The 18,248-nt window shown below is 48.4% G+C and overlaps 1 protein-coding gene across 1 annotated transcript; it reads left to right on the top strand.

Annotated features, from left to right (window-relative positions):
• The first annotated feature begins 5,399 nt into the window (after positions 1–5,399).
• SLC25A5 (solute carrier family 25 member 5) lies at positions 5,400–12,976 on the top strand. The gene is made up of 4 exons (XM_033137454.1): positions 5,400–5,665; positions 9,321–9,807; positions 9,930–10,070; positions 12,604–12,976. The coding sequence occupies exons 1-4, from the start codon at positions 5,555–5,557 to the stop codon at positions 12,759–12,761; spliced, it is 897 nt and encodes a 298-aa protein (XP_032993345.1). The 5' UTR covers positions 5,400–5,554; the 3' UTR covers positions 12,762–12,976.
• The last annotated feature ends 5,272 nt before the right edge of the window (positions 12,977–18,248 follow it).

The following is an 18,248-nucleotide window of genomic DNA, read 5'->3' as shown; positions in this document are numbered from 1 at the left end:
TCCCGAAGTGGCGGCCCGGCATACCCCAGGGGCGGGGGCGTCGCTGCGCGCGCGTGCGTCATGACGCACACGCAGCGATGCCCCGCCCCCGGGGATGCCGGGCCGCCGCTTTCCGGAGCCTCGGTGGGCTGCAAAGAGCCCCGAAGCCGCAGCCTCACAGCCCTTTGCGCTATGGCTGCGGCTTCGGGGCTCTTTGTAGCCCGCCGATGCTCCCAAGCCCCCGCCCGGCATACCCCAGGGGGCGGGGCGTCGCCGCGCGCGCGTGCGTCATGACGCACACGCAGCGATGCCCCGCCCCCGGGGATGCCGGGCCGCCGCTTTCCGGAGCCTCGGTGGGCTGCAAAGAGCCCCGAAGCCGCAGCCTCACAGCCCTTTGCGCTATGGCTGCGGCTTCGGGGCTCTTTGTAGCCCGCCGATGCTCCCAAGCCCCCGCCCGGCATACCCCAGGGGGCGGGGCGTCGCCGCGCGCGCGTGCGTCATGACGCACACGCAGCGATGCCCCGCCCCCGGGGATGCCGGGCCGCCGCTTTCCGGAGCCTCGGTGGGCTGCAAAGAGCCCCGAAGCCGCAGCCTCACAGCCCTTTGCGCTATGGCTGCGGCTTCGGGGCTCTTTGTAGCCCGCCGATGCTCCCAAGCCCCCGCCCGGCATACCCCAGGGGCGGGGGCGTCGCTGCGCGCGCGTGCGTCATGACGCACACGCAGCGATGCCCCGCCCCCGGGGATGCCGGGCCGTCGCCGCGCGTGCGTGCGTCATGACGTCATGACGCACGCACGCGCCACGATGCCCCGCCCCCCAGGGGTGCCCCTTGGCTTCCCGCCCCGGGCAGCCGAGGGGCTAGGAACGCCCCTGTGGGCCACTAAGCCAATGGAGCTCACCAGATATTGATTGTGGTCTGCCATGCAGTAGAGAACCTCCAGCCCATGGCCACAGATGGCAAGAAGTGTGGAGCAGGCAGCTGCCCACCTGTCAATCACAGGACGCCACAATGGTGTCAGGTGCAAGGTGCTTTGAAGTCCCAAAGTCAGGACTTCAAAGCACCTTGCAAGGCACTGCTAAAAAAGAGGGCAGGGCGTCTTTTGAGTTCTTGGGGTTTCCTTGCAAACCCCTCGCTGTGTCAGGAAAGGGTTTGCATGGAATCCTGCCAAACTGAGCAGGATTTAACCCTGTACATCAACTGATGAGTGGGAGTTAAATCCTGCTCTGTTTGGCTGCACACCAGTTCAGGATTTAACTCCGCCCTCCCGACTGTCAGCTGACAGGTGGGCACAGTTTTGGGGGAAGTGGCCTTGCAGGCCAACTTGGCAGCCCAAGATTGGCCCATGAGGCGGTGGTTCCCTACCCCTACTCCAAACAGACTTCAAAGAGGCTCCCTGATCATTGGTTACAGCAAACTGCTATGGAGGCACATCTTCAAAGGAGGCTGCTGTTAATTACCAATCAGCTGTAACAACAGAGGGATGAGGAATTAGGGATCCAGCCTGCTGGTTCCCTTACCCTGGGCTGAGCGAGCCTGTTGTCTCAAACTATACATGCAGCAGAATGAGATGACAGAATGGACTATAACACTCAAGAATGAAAGTGGGGGTGTATGCTATTTTTTTTATTGCTCTCCCATAGTTCACTCCACCACAACATAACACAGCAGGGAGAAAAGTTCTGTTCCAGACCCCTCCTTGCTGTGCTATTTTTTTCTGACTCCAAATAGCTTTTTGATATAAGGGAGCACTGGCATTTGTGATCTCACCACCTGCTTTGAAATGATAGCCCTTTCTGTTCATTTGACCACCTTATTCTGCTACGTATGTAGACCTCAGAGGCCCCTGCTGTATGTAGAGGCCCCAGAGAGGCAGCAAAAACAAGTCTATTGAACCTTTGCAAGCCATCATATATGGAATGTGGGCTGCATTCAGCACATTGAATCTCAGGTTGTACATGCATGGCCTATACTGATGATGTGACTGTAATCACAGCTGGAATGCAAAGTTTTATCGGCAGGGAGGAGAAAGAACCACTTCAACGTCTTTTGGGAGGGAGAATGCCAAAATGAGAAATCGGGTGTTTTTACTTGCATGCACTGAAAATACTGAACTGTTTTTGAAAAGTAAAAAAGCACATGCAAAGGATAATCAAAACTCACACGAAATTTACATTTGATGCTGCATGTCTTTGGGGAAATACTTTAGGTGGTTCACAGGTGGGGTTGCCCTGCCCACCTGTCAAAGCTGACCTATAGGGGGCCACCAGGCCAAAAAGATTCCCTGCTTCTGGTGTATGTGATACCTTTAAGTATGGAGGTGTTGATGGAGAGTAGTGAGATGACATGATGGGAGTGTTTCTCCACATCAGAATTACCTGCTCATAAGAAACCAGCACAGGGAGATTAGATTGGGAGCCTCTCTGAGAGATGCAAGGTTTCCACAGGTACAAAGTTATTTTGGGAGGGTGAATATGTACATAACACAATGCTGGGTGCCACTTGAATTCTGAAGCGGCACTCCACAAAGCAAACTTTGCTACATTATGCTTCTGGCTACGGGGACTGCAGAATTTTCTGGTGGACTGCGACCTCAATGCAATGCAGGGAAAATCCACTGCTGGGTCTCTTTGTGACTCTTGGAAAACCTCACAAAACCAGTGACTGTGCACTTTATAAACGGCAAACCAAAATGTACGACAAACCGTTCTGTCTCTCGGGCACATGGAATGTAGGTGTATTAACAAAAGTGAGTCTCCGGGGAGAGGGAGTGTGTGTGTGTGTATGTGTGTGTGTGTGTGTGTGTGTGTGTGTAGAATCATGACTCTCTGTGTACCCTTGTTGTCCTTTTAGTTGTGAGCACATGCACACTGCTGTCAACAATTGTTGTTGAAACCCTTGCAATAACAGTCCTTGTTTCACTTTGCCAAGGTGTATTTGATATTAAACTTACCTTTTTCCAGGAAAAAGAAGTGCAAAATGGTGATGTGGTTAAAGAGTTGCAATGCTGCTTTGTCCCAGTTCTCTCTCATATACATATGTGCAAAGAAGAGGGAACTTTGTCATACAATGATAGGAGAAGCCAGCTATGCCAAAACCCCCACTTCTACATATATACTAAATAGGAACAGGAATGCTGTAAATGTCTTTTGCATCTATGCAGAACAGAAGGATCAATTTTATTGGAGGTCTCACTATTACTGAAATGGGTTCTTGTAGGCAGGGCAGACCCTAGCAAGGTGCAGGGAACTTCCTTCACACCCTGTCCTTTCTGGGCAACATTCTTAGGGCCACATGCCAGGTATGGGAAGGTCCATAGGCAAAGCAATGAATGCAAACATTACCTAGTTTTACTAGACACAGAGACACACAAACGCCCTTCTATCCATCCAGGCAAGCAGAAAGCTTCATCAGAGTGCATTGGTGGCTGCCTGACACCCATTGGGGATGGTAGGGCAGAAGACAGGGTACCCCACAGCAAATGGAGCTGGAGCAGATGACAGGCAGATCCAATTAATTCTATTTCTGTTTCTTCGCTCTCTGCTCAGTTCTACAAGCATGCCAGTCACACAAGCTTGCTGGTCAAAGATGGAGTTAACTCTTTATTAGGGGGAAAAAACACCCCATAATCTTCACATACTTGATTTGAGTGTCAGGCCAACAAGCATAGCAGCTCATTCCCAGTACAGTACTCACACTCCATGAAACTCAGTTGCCAAGACTGAAAGTCCCTGCTCCCCACAGTCAGGGCTTTTCCTGAGCAATCAGACTCTGCTTACATGTAGTCAACCTCTCCTCCACCCTTTTCGTGTCTCTCTTGGTTCTGGGAGACAAGGGGGGAGGGGAGCTTGTTGCATCAGGAGAGGGAGACACCCTTGCTTTTTCACCAGCCTGACTCATGTCTGCTTCTTGGCATCCCCCCCCTTCCACCCTCCTGCTTCTGCCACTGATTCTGGGCTTCTCTCTGCCACAGGCTCTCCCCACTCACTAAGCCCTGTTACCCAGTCTTCTCCCTCTTCTCCCCCTGATCATTGTCCCATCACCACTCACCAGGCTCTGAGCCTTCTTCCCTTGGGGGTTCCCCAGCAGGTTCCTCCCACCAGTCCATGACAGTAACACTGACACTATGGAGGAGGAAGCTGGCGAGCAATGCCATCCTCTGCTGGTTGTAAGGAATGAGGCAGGCAGGTGGGGGCTGGCTGAGGGTGGAATGTGTTCGGTGGGACAGTGTGCCACATGCTCTAATTCACCAGCCTCCACTGTACACACCCTGAGGCATCATCCCTCTACCTGTTGCTTGGAATTGCAGGTGGGGAGGGTGCCGTTGCACCTTCAGGTCCTGCTTGTGGACTTCCCATAGGCATTGGGCTGACCAGTGCGACAACAGGATGCTGAACTAAGTGGTCTATTGGCCTGATCCAGTTGTTGGTATCTGTCTCAAAAGACAATGGAGCGCACCTCTCGGGGTGAAGTCAAACCCGCTGGAGAACCACAGTGCCTGCTGTGGCTGCAGAGACCAGTAACTCATAACCGCTGTCTCCTGTGTTGTTTTTGCTGTGTTAGTAAGCCTGGGCAGCATAGGAGGCAACTCCTATGGGCTGAGGTCTCTTTGGCCCTCCCAGTAAAATATCCCCCCCCCATGTTGATGGACATTGCCATTCAAGTGGTGTGTGTGCACCACATCATGTGATCAATTATGCAGGGTGGGGCTTGCCTGCTGCCCCCCTCCCAATATTTTATTCAAGTTGGCACCCCTGCTTGACAGAGTGTATGGAGGTCCTGGGCTGCCCAGATGACAAGACCCTCCTCTTGGCCTCGCTGATGCGGTCCAAGGGAAAGCAGAGCAATAGGTTTGGCACCAGCTGGGCTGCAGGAGTTGCCTTCTCCTACTTTCCCAGGTCGACAAGCCCCATTTGCCCCTGACCCAGTAGGGCTGTTCAAGGACACGGATTCCACCTTGCTGCTGTCAGCCAGTAAATACGTTTAAGGACACACAGCCTGTTCCTTCTCGAGGTTGCCTGGGGAACACCCCGACTGTGTCATCGCACGTCACCCAGGTGCAAACCCACCCCACATCATTCCGTAAGCGAAGCCCTGCCCCCACCTTCCAAGGTTATAGCCAATCTCCATCGCGCGTGCGCCCCATCCGCTGCAAGCCTTGGCAACTTAGGATCGGGGCTTCCTTGTATTAAGGCATCATAGGCAGCCAAGGCCCACCCACTCCTTGGCTGTCAGGGGTCCCTCAAGAGGAAGGCGCACAGAACTCCCCCACCCTCACACATTGCCACCGCAGTTCTCTCTGCGGTCCCTCCCTCCAGCTCAGGTCCAATCAGGGCAATGGGAAGCGGCTGTACGTAGATGCCCGCGTTTTCCCCTCCCTCCCTCTGTTCCCACGTTAAAGCCTGCGTAGTATAAAAACCGGCCATTTAATTTGCTCGGTCTCAGTGAGCCGGCAGCCTCCCTTCCATCTCCGTCTGTGCAACCATCTCCCCTCCCTACGTCTTCTCTTCCGATCGGATCTTAAAGCAGTTTTTGTTTCACTTTTCCCCCCCGCGCTCAACCTTTTCCCAACCGGCATCATGACTGACGCGGCTATTTCTTTCATGAAAGATTTCTTGGCGGGCGGCGTGGCAGCCGCGATCTCCAAGACAGCGGTAGCCCCCATCGAGAGAGTCAAGTTGCTTCTTCAGGTACGACGTGGTGGGTGGGCGAGTGGAACCGCGCGCGGAGAACGGTGGAAACTATTTGGGAGAGGGTGGATGGAAGAAAGAATGGGATCTTTTAAGTAGTGGCTCTCACCGGCTTTGAAGTCTGTCGAGGACGACGAGGGGGCCGGGCAGGGGTTCCTCAAAAGGGGTCATAGGCGGGTCGACGGAGTTGAAAGGCCTCTTTTGTCCAGGGTGCGCTGGGGCGTTCCGTGCGCTATGGCGCGACAAGCTGATCCGTCTCTCTGCCTTTGTCTGAAGCGGTGCGGCCTCGTGGCGTATCCCGGCTCCGAGGAGATGCGAGGGAGTTTTTTTTTTTTTTTTTTTAAGCCGCGGTTCTCTTCCCTACCTTCCCCACCAAGGTCGCGCCAAGGAGATGCAGGCCGGAGCATCCTTTGTTCCCTGCCTTTGAACCCAAGAGAGTAACAAAATTAGATTTCCAGCCTCAATTCTGCGCCTGCCCTGTAGCAGAAGAAGGCGGCTCTTGCTGGCCCAGGTGGAGTGAGTGGGCCGCAGCTATCTCTGGCATCCAAGATCAGCCCTAAAATTCTATGCTAGGCTTGTGATCGGGGTTTCATATGGCCCAGGCCTTGGTGATGGTCCGAGGCAAGCGGTCGACCTCTGCTCCTCCGCCCCCCCCCCGCACCCAAAAGGAACACGCAGTTCTTTTTTCCCCTTTAAACGTGCCGGTGGAAGGGGAGGAAACCCCACGCTTGTTAGCAGTTTGCGCCGGAGCGGCTGCTGGCGAAAACTAGTTCCGCTTATGCAAATCCCCGCCTGGCGTTGGATTAGGTGCGGGGGAAGGAGAGGCTGGCAAGGAAGGGCAACGCGAGTAAATCGCGGCCTTTCCCCGCAGAGAGCCTGGGTTGCCTTTCTCTCTGCTACTGTCGCGGGCAACCTGCCACTTGGCAACGTGGCTGCATCCAAGCAGCATCGCCTCGGAATTCGAATAGGCACGAAGGTGGCACTTCATCCCCTCCAGCATGCTATTGCTTTTGGGCAAAGCCCAAGGTCTTTGAAGTGGAGCCTCTTTGGAACTTGGGAGTTACCTGGCTGTGTAAATGATAAGGAGGCATTTAGCAAATGGTGCTAAAACCTGTGATAAAAACTCAAAACTCCATAAAAATCTTATTGAGGGTTTTATTTCAAAGAATCAACCCAAAAGTTTGGGCAGATGACCTTGAAGGCAAATCTCTAATGGACACCAATTTGAAACTGTCTTGCTACATAAATGGGCCACCTGACAGGTCTTTGTATTCTTGTTGCTTCAACAGCAGATTGGTTCCCTGCATATGGGAGAGTAAAACGTCAAAATTTAATTAAACTTGCCTTCCAAAAACTAGGGTGTTGTAGCAAGAGAAGGTCTGTCAAGGTCATGTGGGTGGATTAACCTATGGTAGGTGTCTGCAACTAAAGGCAGGAGGGCCAGATCAGGCTCCTTAAGGAGTACTCACAAGAGCTGCCAGTTGCCAGAGATGGTAGATGGGAAATTGAGATGTGTTGGCCATTTTATTTGGGACACGGGTTTGTCTTGTCACCTTCCAGTCCCACCTGTGGATTTAGAACAGGGAGCTGTGGACACCTTGGGGCCTTTATGAAATCTGGAACACCTCAATGATCTGGGCACAACCGCTTGTAAAAGAGGTCACCTTGCAATGAAGTTATCATTGGCTGGATTACAGGCATTGTCTAGCTATCTTACCAGAGGCTAAATAGAATGGAGCCTGAATACAGATTTGAGAGATGACCTATCAGGTAGTTACTAGGTTCAGCAAGGATACAGGATTCTGCCTCTTATCGGACTGAGATTCTATTCTATTCTTTTTTTAAACCTACCTCTCTCATCTTGTTAAGCTAAAGTTTAATCTCTGCCTGAAGGCCTGGTGTTTTCCTGAAGCTTACTTCGAGTCCATGGTTATCACTCTTGCTTTCATGCCTCAGAGGCAAAAAATTGCACCTAAACTTTATGTTAACACAGGTCTGAAAATGATGGTTTGTCATTAGGCCTGGGTCAAGTGTGCCTAGAAAGGACAAAAGGGTCATTCAGTGTCTTTCTCCTATTGCAATAGGCTGGAAAGAAGAAACTGAAACTTAATTCTTAGTCCTCAGTGTGTATAGTGGTACCTTGGTTGTCGAACAGCTTGGCTCCCAACCGCAAAGCTGGAAGTAAGTGTTCGGGTTTGCGAACGTTTTTTTGGAAGCCGAACGTCCGACGCGGCTTCCGATTAAGTGCAGGAAGCTCCTGCAGCCGATCGGAAACCACACCTTGGTTTGCGAATGGATCCGGGAGTCAAATGGAATGTCAAATGACAACCAAGATATCGCTGTAGTTCTAAATGGTGGAAGAAAAATGCACAGGTCCTGCTTGCTGTAAGTGCTTGTGAGTCAGAAAGAATGATTTAGGCCCTGTAACATGATACTTCTAACTTGAGCCTTGCTGCGCGCTACTTGGTTTCCCCAATAACCTCCCTTTATTCGGTTACAGCAGGCATCGGGATCTTATGGCCCTCCAGATGTTATTGGACTCCAGTTCCCATCAGCCTCCCCCAGCCCAACAGTTGGGAACGTGGGGAGTTGGAGTTCAAGTGGCAGCCAGTAGTCTTCTTCTGGAAAGCAATATTGCCACAACATCTGTTATATTAATCTTCATTATCACATGGGTGGTGTGCCTGTATTTGAGTATTTAAACTGTAACTTCCAGTGTCTCTGGATAGTTCAGTTGGTTAGAGCATGGTGCTGATAATGCTAAGGTTGCAGGTTTGATTCCTGTATAGGACATCTGCATATTTTTGCCTTGCAGGGGGTTCAACTAGATTATTGTCAGGGTCCCTTCCAACTCTGATTCTATGTGTAAAGAATGATGTACTATGTTTTCTCACATAGCTAATACTGATTATTGTTTAAAATATAAGTTTAAGTATATATCTAGAAAGGCCACAGGACCTCCCGCCCCTGCCCCTGGCTAAGTTAGAGCTTTGGTCCATATTCAGGAGAAAAATGAGCAACTATGTAGATTTCTTAAGCTTGGGAAGAGCCACATTGCCAGTGAACATTGATGCACAGATAGTGAAAGGATTTGGGGGATAGTAGATAGGAGAAGACTACAGAGAGATAAATCCAGTTGTGGCATAGCAAGTCATGGTTAAAATGATAGTCTGCAAGACACCTCTGTTTTAACCATGGTTTATGAACCATGGTTAACATCAGCTATGGTTTGCTATGGACGCGGGTGGCACTGTGGTCTAAACCACAGAGCCTAGGGCTTGCCGATCAGAAGGTCAGCGGTTCGAATCCCCTCGACGTGGTGAGCTTCCATTGCTCAGTCCTTGCTCCTGCCAACCTAGCAGTTCAAAAGCATGTCAAAGTGCAAGTAGATAAATAGGTACCGCTCCGGCAGGAAGGTAAACGGCGTTTCTGTGCGCTGCTCTGGTTCGCTAGAAGTGGCTTAGTCATGCTGGTCACATGACCCGGAAGTTGTATGCCGGCTCCCTCGGCCAGTAAAGCGAGATGTGCACCTCAACCCCAGAGTTGTCCACGACTGGACCTAACGGTCAGGGGTTCCTTTAACTTTATGGTTTGCTATGGCTTAGCCATCACTGACTATGTAGGTAGACTTAATTTCCACTTTCCATTTCGGCAGGTGCAACATGCGAGTATGCAGATCACAGCAGACAAGCAATACAAGGGCATCATGGACTGTGTGGTCCGCATCCCTCGAGAGCAAGGTTTCCTGTCCTTCTGGCGTGGCAACTTGGCCAACGTTATCAGATACTTCCCCACACAGGCCCTCAACTTTGCTTTCAAAGACAAATACAAGCAGGTCTTCCTGGGTGGCGTCGACAAAAGAACCCAGTTCTGGCGTTACTTTGCTGGAAACTTGGCATCTGGTGGTGCTGCTGGTGCTACCTCTCTGTGCTTTGTCTACCCTCTCGACTTCGCCCGAACCCGTCTGGCGGCTGATGTGGGAAAAGCTGGGGCTGAGCGTGAATTCAAGGGGCTTGGAGACTGCCTGGTCAAAATCTTCAAGTCGGACGGCCTTCGGGGACTCTACCAAGGCTTCAACGTCTCTGTCCAAGGCATCATTATCTACAGAGCCGCTTATTTTGGTATCTACGATACTGCAAAAGGTAATTTTCTTGGGCTTTTGCTGGGGCCTTTTGGTAATTTTATTGGCTTCCCAGTCAAAGTTCAGAAGTATGGATGCTCAAGAACAGCATTTCCCCTTATTTCTGATTTCTTCACTTCACAGGGATGCTTCCGGATCCAAAGAACACACACATCTTGATCAGCTGGATGATTGCTCAGTCGGTTACTGCTGTTGCTGGCCTGACCTCTTATCCCTTTGATACAGTTCGGCGGCGTATGATGATGCAATCTGGTCGCAGAGGTGGTAAGTATCAAAGCCCCCTGCAGGGAGTGCGGAAAGCACAGCTGGTGGTTTTGCTAGATCTTTTTGCCACCTCTGTCTATGCCACATATGTGGGACCTGTGGCTGTATACCTAGGAGGGACATGGGTGGTGCTGTGGTCTAAACTACTGAGACTCTTGGGCTTGCCGATCGGCAGGTTGGCAGTTCGAATCCCCACAACTGAGTGAGCTCCCATTGCTCTGTCCCAGCTTCTGCCAACCTAGCAGTTTGAAAGCACGCCAGTGCAAGTAGATAAATAGGTACCGCTGTGGTGTTTCTGTGTGCTCTGGCTTCCATCACGGTGTTGTGTTGTGCCAGAAACAGTTTAGTCATGCTGGCCACATGACCTGGAAATCTGTCTATGCACAGCCTGAAAGTGAGATGAGCGCCACAACCCCATAGTCTCCTTTGACTGGACTTAACTGTCCAGGGGTCCTTTACCTTTACCTAGCAGGCATGTTTTGGGCGCTCAATGCATTGTCTACTTTACCAGACTGAAAGTGTGTCCCATCTACCTATGTATTGTTGGTTCTAGCTGATTATAATATCTTAAGTTCAAGCTTGGCTCTACTACCTGGTTTTCCCTGGTAGAAATCATAGCTAGAGCTTGTTTCAAACAAAAGCATGCAACTCTTGTAGATGACCATTTTTGTTCTGAAACTTCACGCAGGTAAATTGAGTGTTGTGTGGAAGGGATGTTTCTTGCTAAAGGACAGAGGGACTGGTTTATAAAAGAAAAAGAGCCACACTGCCTTCTGGAGTCTCTCTAAATTTTATTAGAATAGGTTGAGCATAGGCATAAAATGGACTGCTTCTTGGCTGATGGCTCTGTCATGTTAGCTGCAAGTGTACCGATTCTACTTCAAAATAAGAAATCCTATAGGAGAAATGCAAGACCTAGAAATTTGAGGAAGATGCTAGACTTCTGGAAGCCAGGGTAAAGCTGTCTCTTTGGCCTGTCTTTTGCTCAACAAGAGAACCAGCGGGTTTCTATCATGTGAGAGCAGGTGGGCTAAATGTCCTTTAGATACATTCTGTGTATATGATCTCTCCCAGTCTTAAATAGTGAATATTTGTTAAATGCATAACTGGAAAGTACCCAAAGGTCATCCAGCCCACCTGCTGCATGACCATGTCAAGCAAACTCATGCATCTCAGTTTCACCATTTAACACAAGCTCCTAGCATCTGTACATTTCTCCCTTCAAAAGCTTCCAGAATAATTAGAGGTTTGAATAGTTTAAGAGGAAAAGCATTCTTTACCACTACAGGGTACTATTGAGAAGTACTTCCAATTTGTGCAGACCACAAGCACTGCAATCTACAAATTCCAAACATGCTGCCATTAACAAAAGGAAAACACATTTTATCATGCTTGACAAAATGAGTGGCTCATAGGGAAAGGCTGTAGCTCTGTAGAAGAATGCCTACTTTGCATGCATTTGCTCCCTGGGATCGCTAGGTAGAGCTGGAAAAGATTCCTGACTGAAATCCTAGAGAACTGAGGACAGCCAGTGTGGACAGCACTGAGCTAGATGAACCAGTGATCTGATTTGCTACAAGGCAACTTCCTATGTTCCTAGGCACTCTTTCCCCCTTAAATATAAAAATGTGCTACAGCATTAGATCCTTATTTCTGTTTGGCTACATGTGGTAATAAGTGGCCTTGAATGGCTAGCACACTCAGCCAATGAGGGAATTTTGTTCCACTTCCTACTCCTCTGGTGAACCACTGCAAATTATCCCAGAAGTAGGTGTGTTGGACAGGGACGGATCGTCCATAAAACTAATGAAGCTTAAGCTTCAGGGCCCCTAATCCCAGAAGAGTCCCAGAAGTTACTTTAGTCCACGTTGCTTAAATTTTTGGGGTCTAGTAGACCCATTTTGAGTTCTACAACTGGAAAACTATATGGCGTAGGAAAAAAATTGTTCACACCAGTGACTTTGATATGTGATGTACTGTACAGCAATTTTAACCAAAATCTGAGATGCAGTAGTTAATAAAATAAAATAAAAATAAAATAAAAATTGTGGTGATCTGTTGTGGAACCAACCCCATTGAAGAAGGTAACAGTAGTTACCCAGACCTCGTTGCTGTTTACGATGGGGACCCCATAGCAGTTCAAGCTTCAGGGACCCCCTAATGTAGGTCTGCCCCTGCTGTTGGGTATTTTTACCCTGAACACAACGAAAACATAGTAGATAGTGGGATGTAAGAGTACTATGTCTTCACTGCTCTTGCCTTTGGCTCAGCCCTCTAGTTCCCTTGCCCTGCTAATGACTTAGTCCATAACTAAGCCTATTCCTTCCTTATCTCAGCCCTGATTCCACTTTATTCCATTCCTGTGCCCCCCATGTTGAATGGTAGACTTCCTCCTAAACTCATGTTTCGCATGCATTCATGCTGCACAAATCAATATATGTGTGGAAGCCAGACAGAACAGCAGGATTGCAGTATGCATCAAAAGAATCACTTCCTCTCCCATGCCAAGTTTTCCTTCTCTTTTCTTCTTTAGCTGACATCATGTACTCTGGTACAATTGATTGCTGGAAGAAGATTGCCCGTGACGAAGGAGGCAAGGCTTTCTTCAAGGGTGCTTGGTCCAACGTCCTCAGAGGAATGGGTGGTGCTTTTGTCCTAGTCTTGTACGACGAAATCAAGAAATACACATAAGCTACTCCCCTCCCGGATGGCACTTACTATGTTACGTTCATGGACTGCGTCAAAACTATTTATCAGTTCCTACTGAGGTTTCTACTGGTTGGCAGAGGGCCACAGTTCTGCTTGCCTGATCCATTTATCAAGTTGTTCCCCTGACAATGGGACTCAAACTTTATTTTTGTTCAGTTACTGCTGTTAAAATAAGTTTGAGATAAATAAAATTTAAATTTAAAAACAGAAACAAAAGTGCTTTGATTCTCCCTGTCATTAATAACTTGAATTATCCACACTTCACTGCTTTGAGTCGTATCGTTAAATCGATGAGCATTTTGCCAATGGTGCCAATATTATGTGGATTGTATCTGGGAAGACTTAATAAGGGTGGTGGTTTTATTTTTGCAGTATATTTTGAAGCATGGCACTTTAGTGCTTGCTAGGGGCTTTCTGGCGGGACACGCGTGGCACTGTGGGCTAAACCACAGAGCCTAGGGCTTGCTGATCAGAAGGTCGGCGGTTCGAATCCCCACGACGGGGTAAGCTCCTGTTGCTCGGTCCCAGTTCCTGGCCACCTAGCAATTCGAAAGCACGTCAAAGTGCAAATAGATAAATAGGTACCACTCTGGCAGGAAGGTAAATGCTGTTTCCGTGTGCTCCTCTGGTTCACCAGAAGCAGCTTTGTCATGCTGGCCACATGACCCAGAAGCTGTACACCGGCTCCCTCAGCCAGTAAAGTGAGATGAGTGCCGCAACCCCAGAGTCGGACACGACTGGACCTAATGGTCAGGGGTCTCTTTACCTTTACCTAGGGGCTCTTTACCTTTACCTAGACAGCCAGACATCCTGGAGAGTGAAGTCAAATGGGCCTTAGAAAGCCTTGCTAACAACAAGGCCAGTGGAAGTGATGATATTCCAGCTGAACTATTTAAAATTTTAAAAGAGGATGCTGTTAAGGTGCTGCACTCAATATGCCAGCAAGTTTGGAAAACTCAGCAGTGGCCAGAGGATTGGAGAAGATCAGTCTACATCCCAATCCCAAAGAAGGGCAGTGCCAAAGAATGCTCCAACTACCGCACAATTGCACTCATTTCACACGCTAGCAAGGTTATGCTTAAAATTCTACAAGGCAGGCTTAAGCAGTATGTGGACCGAGAACTCCCAGAAGTGCAAGCTGGATTTCGAAGGGGCAGAGGAACCAGAGACCAAATTGCAAACATGCGCTGGATTATGGAGAAAGCCAGAGAGTTCCAGAAAAACATCTACTTCTGCTTCATTGATTATGCAAAAGCATTTGACTGTGTCGACCACAGCAAACTATGGCAAGTTCTTAAAGAAATGGGAGTGCCGGATCACCTCATTTGCCTCCTGAGAAATCTCTATGTGGGACAAGAAGCTACAGTTAGAACTGGATATGGAACAACTGATTGGTTCAAAATTGGGAAAGGAGTACGACAAGGCTGTATATTGTCTCCCTGCTTATTTAACTTATATGCAGAATACATCATGCGAAAGGCTGGACTGGATGAATCCCCAACCGGAATTAAGATTGCCGGAAAAAATATCAACAACCTCAGATATGCTGATGATACTACCTTGATGGCAGAAAGTGAGGAAGAATTGAAGAACCTTTTAATGAGGGTGAAAGAAGAGAGCGCAAAATATGGTCTGAAGCTCAACATCAAAAAAACTAAGATCATGGCCACTGGTCCCATCACCTCCTGGCAAATAGAAGGGGAAGAAATGGAGGCAGTGAGAGATTTCACTTTCTTGGGTTCCATGATCACTGCAGATGGTGACAGCAGTCACGAAATCAGAAGACGCCTGCTTCTTGGAAGAAAAGCAATGACAAACCTAGACAGCATCTTAAAAAGCAAAGACATCACCTTGCCGACAAAGGTCCGTATAGTTAAAGCTATGGTTTTCCCAGTAGTAATGTACGGAAGTGAGAGCTGGACCATAAAGAAGGCTGATCGCCGTAGAATTGATGCTTTTGAATTATGGTGCTGGAGGAGACTCTTGAGAGTCCCGTGGACTGCAAGAAGATCAAACCTATCCATTCTCAAAGAAATCAGCCCTGAGTACTCACTAGAAGGACAGATCCTGAAGTTGAGGCTCCAGTACTTTGGCCACCTCATGAGAAGAGAAGAATCCCTAGAAAAGACCCTGATGTTGGGAAAGATGGAGGGCACAAGGAGAAGGGGACGACAGAGGATGAGATGGTTGGACAGTGTTCTTGAAGCCACTAACATGAGTTTGGCCAAGCTGCGAGAGGCAGTGAAGGATAGGCGTGCCTGGCGTGCTCTGGTCCATGGGGTCACGAAGAGTCGGACACGACTGAACGACTGAACAACAACAACAACAGGGGCTTTATGGGGTGGGGCTTGAGTAAAATGACCTTGATTGGTCCTTCTCCTAGTGAACCCGCCTCCTTGCCCTGGCCACCTCTACCAATTTACATAGCTTTGTCCTCTGGGCCCCACTGGCATAACCACCCAGGGGGAGTGTGAGCCAAATCTGCTCTCCAAGCACACAAGCAGTGACAGGAGCAAGCAGCAGGAGGCACTGATTGGCCACTTGGAAGCAGGTAGGCTTCAGCGAGGTATCCAACAATACTGATGCTGGCTTCAGCAAGAAGGGTTATGAGTGGTATTTTCTTAATGGCTAATGGTCCAGGAACCGATATGTTTACTTCTTAGTTCTGCAAAAACTAATATAAAACAATAGCCCAAGCAACTGTTTAGAATTACTCACGTATTGAGAAATTAACGTTACGATATCCAGGAGAAAATATAAAAGCCATCTTCATTCATCCCAAATCACCTTTCTGTTAATACCTGCGAGTCACAGGTTGGTTACAATTATATTCACCTCTAGCAGCAATAGATGATGGAGCTACTCCAGGTGGCATGGAAATCATTCATATTTCTCTTCCCATGAACTTTGAACTGATCTTTTTGTTTTAACTTCTCCACAAGTGATATTCTCCATCCCTCTTGATACCATGATTCTAGCATTTTGGGGACGTAATTTTGGGGACACTCGGCACCACCACCACCAACCCCTGCGACTCCCAAACCGCCGCCTGGCACCACTTCTGTGCGGTGGCTACTCACACGGTAACTCTGCTCATGCACTGCAGCCTTATAAGTTGCCATGCAAGCAGCCACCACACAGATGGGCTGCCACAGCCCATCCGTGCGGCGGCTGCTTGTGCGCAGCAGCCCGGACGGACTGCGTTCTGTAGTGCGCATGCGTCGTGACATCACGACACACGCGTGCCACGAAGCAGCACCCCGCCCCCGAGCAGCGAAGCGGTTCCGTACGCCACTGCCCAAGTGTGTCCTTGTATCCTGCTACCCTTCCCTTTCCCATGTTTTATGGCTCAATATAATATACAACATCTCAGATTTGTGGTGGTCTTGGGCCCTGTTGGACAAAATGTGCAATGACAACATTGCACTGACTTCTACACCAGATTACAGCATCTACTCTGTTGTTAAGAGCCCAGTTTATAAGCAAAGCGAATCCATTGACCTGTTAGATTAAAAAAAAAAAAGCTTTAAGATGTAAACAGAAGAAAATAAACATTGGGCTTTTATCTTTAAATTTCACAGGTAAAATTTAACTTTATGCCTAGTATGCAAACATGAAACAAACTGGCAGGACTTAATTTCACTTATAGATTCTATTCTATACTAATAGAGTAAATGCAGGTGCTGGGAGGATTATATTACTGTATAGCTAAAACAGGGCCACAGAGAAACAACAAGGAAGAATTGGCAAGTTAGGGAAAGCCCAAGGCTTGTAGAAGAATGAGTTGTTTTAATTCCCCACTGGGGGGGGGGGGAGATTGCAAATGTCCCATTGAGGACTGATCATACTGAGTGGATACAGAATGCTAAATCTCTGTTGTGGTAGTGAGAAATCGGCTTGGGAGTCCTGGAAGAAGATGTGGCTATTTTGTTGCTGAGCCCCATGAGTCTACAAAGAAACACATATGAATGTGCTCAGCCTACACTTTCCCAAAGTAACTGCCAAGACCAATATTTGCAAATACATAATTACAGCAAAATACATTTGATGTCTAAGGCTATCCCAAACTTCGCAGCTTGGGGGGAATGGGAATGAAATACTTCTACCATGCTCAAGGGAGACCAGTTCCCATTTTCTTTCCTGCTTCAGTCTTGAGTGATGGAAAGTTTCATTGTGTAGTACTTGGCTGCAAATGGAGACCATAAGTGTTAAAAGGCATTATTAATTGGAACACAGAGTTCAGCTTGGTAAATGCGCTGACCTAGAATCAACAACATCTCTATGGCTCCCTCACTGTACAGCCACCACCTCCTCTTCTCTGCAACTGTGATATGAGTGATATGCAGCAGTTTCATCATGCTTACATGGATGGCTGAGGTCCCCTGGTTGCCTGTTCCAAAAAGACCCAGATTCCTTTGCCATGTGTTGCAGCTTGGATTGGAAAGGAAGCCATTGGGATTGGGATTTCCAGTTCGGCAAGTTCACCACCTTCCTACTGGAGGTTGAAAATAATCCTTCATGTTAAATGTACAATAGGAAGTGCCTTTCGTCTTTTTTCAAAATAAAGTGAAGAAAGAAAAAGTACATGGAGGAAAAAATAGAAAGGGCAATAAAAAGGGTATATTATAGCACACTAAATGTAATCAATTTCACATCCACACATTACAGTGGTACCCCGTGTTACACACGCGATCCGTTCTGGATTGTGCTACATAACATGGGCGTGCTTAACACGAACGCCCTAGGGGAAAAACAAAAAACCCAGAAGTTTATGCATTTTTGCGAATGTGCGAAGTGCGCAGAATGCTTCTCCACACCCACGCGTCACGCGCGCTCCTGGGAGGACTTCCGGGTCGCGGAGGTCCGTAAGTCGAATGTACGCAACATGGAGCGTACGCAACTCGAGGTATGACTATTACATATATGCTAATGCATATAGACCTATTACTAACATAATATTCCAGTATTCCTTACTTTTTTCTTTCAAGGAGAAAACCCAGTAAAGTCCCTTGCAATGCTATTTTCAGATGCACACCAGGTAACATTAAGCATCCAGCTGATGGGGACTTAAAGCTGTGGTTGTACATAATTTTGTGCAAGTAGGACTTGCAACAAACCTTAGAGGTGTGGAGCATGTCCGTTTCAGTCAGCCAGTCATGATCTCTTCAGTACTTCATTCTGTTCCCCACCTGGTTTTCTTGTCTCTTCTTTTCTTCCCCTGATCAGCCAGCCAGCAATGAACACATTCAGTCTTCAACAGATTGTTAAGTTTCCCCCTCCTTAGGGTTTCTCCCCATAAATATGTTTTGTACTTCTGCAAACTTCAGGTTTCCTACTGCTGGCGCCCCCCCTTGGTGGTGCCACTTGGGCTTACGGAAACAGCAACATTTATGCTCCAACATCAGAAGCAGAAAGAACAGTAGTGTCTCCTTTTTGCTCAAACACTTGGCTGAGCATGTGTTGTCTAGT

Source organism: Lacerta agilis, chromosome Z (genome assembly GCF_009819535.1).
Source record: "Lacerta agilis isolate rLacAgi1 chromosome Z, rLacAgi1.pri, whole genome shotgun sequence".
NCBI lineage: Eukaryota > Metazoa > Chordata > Lepidosauria > Squamata > Lacertidae > Lacerta > Lacerta agilis.
Note: the sequence above shows the minus strand (reverse complement) of the source record. Positions and strands in the feature narration are given on the sequence as shown.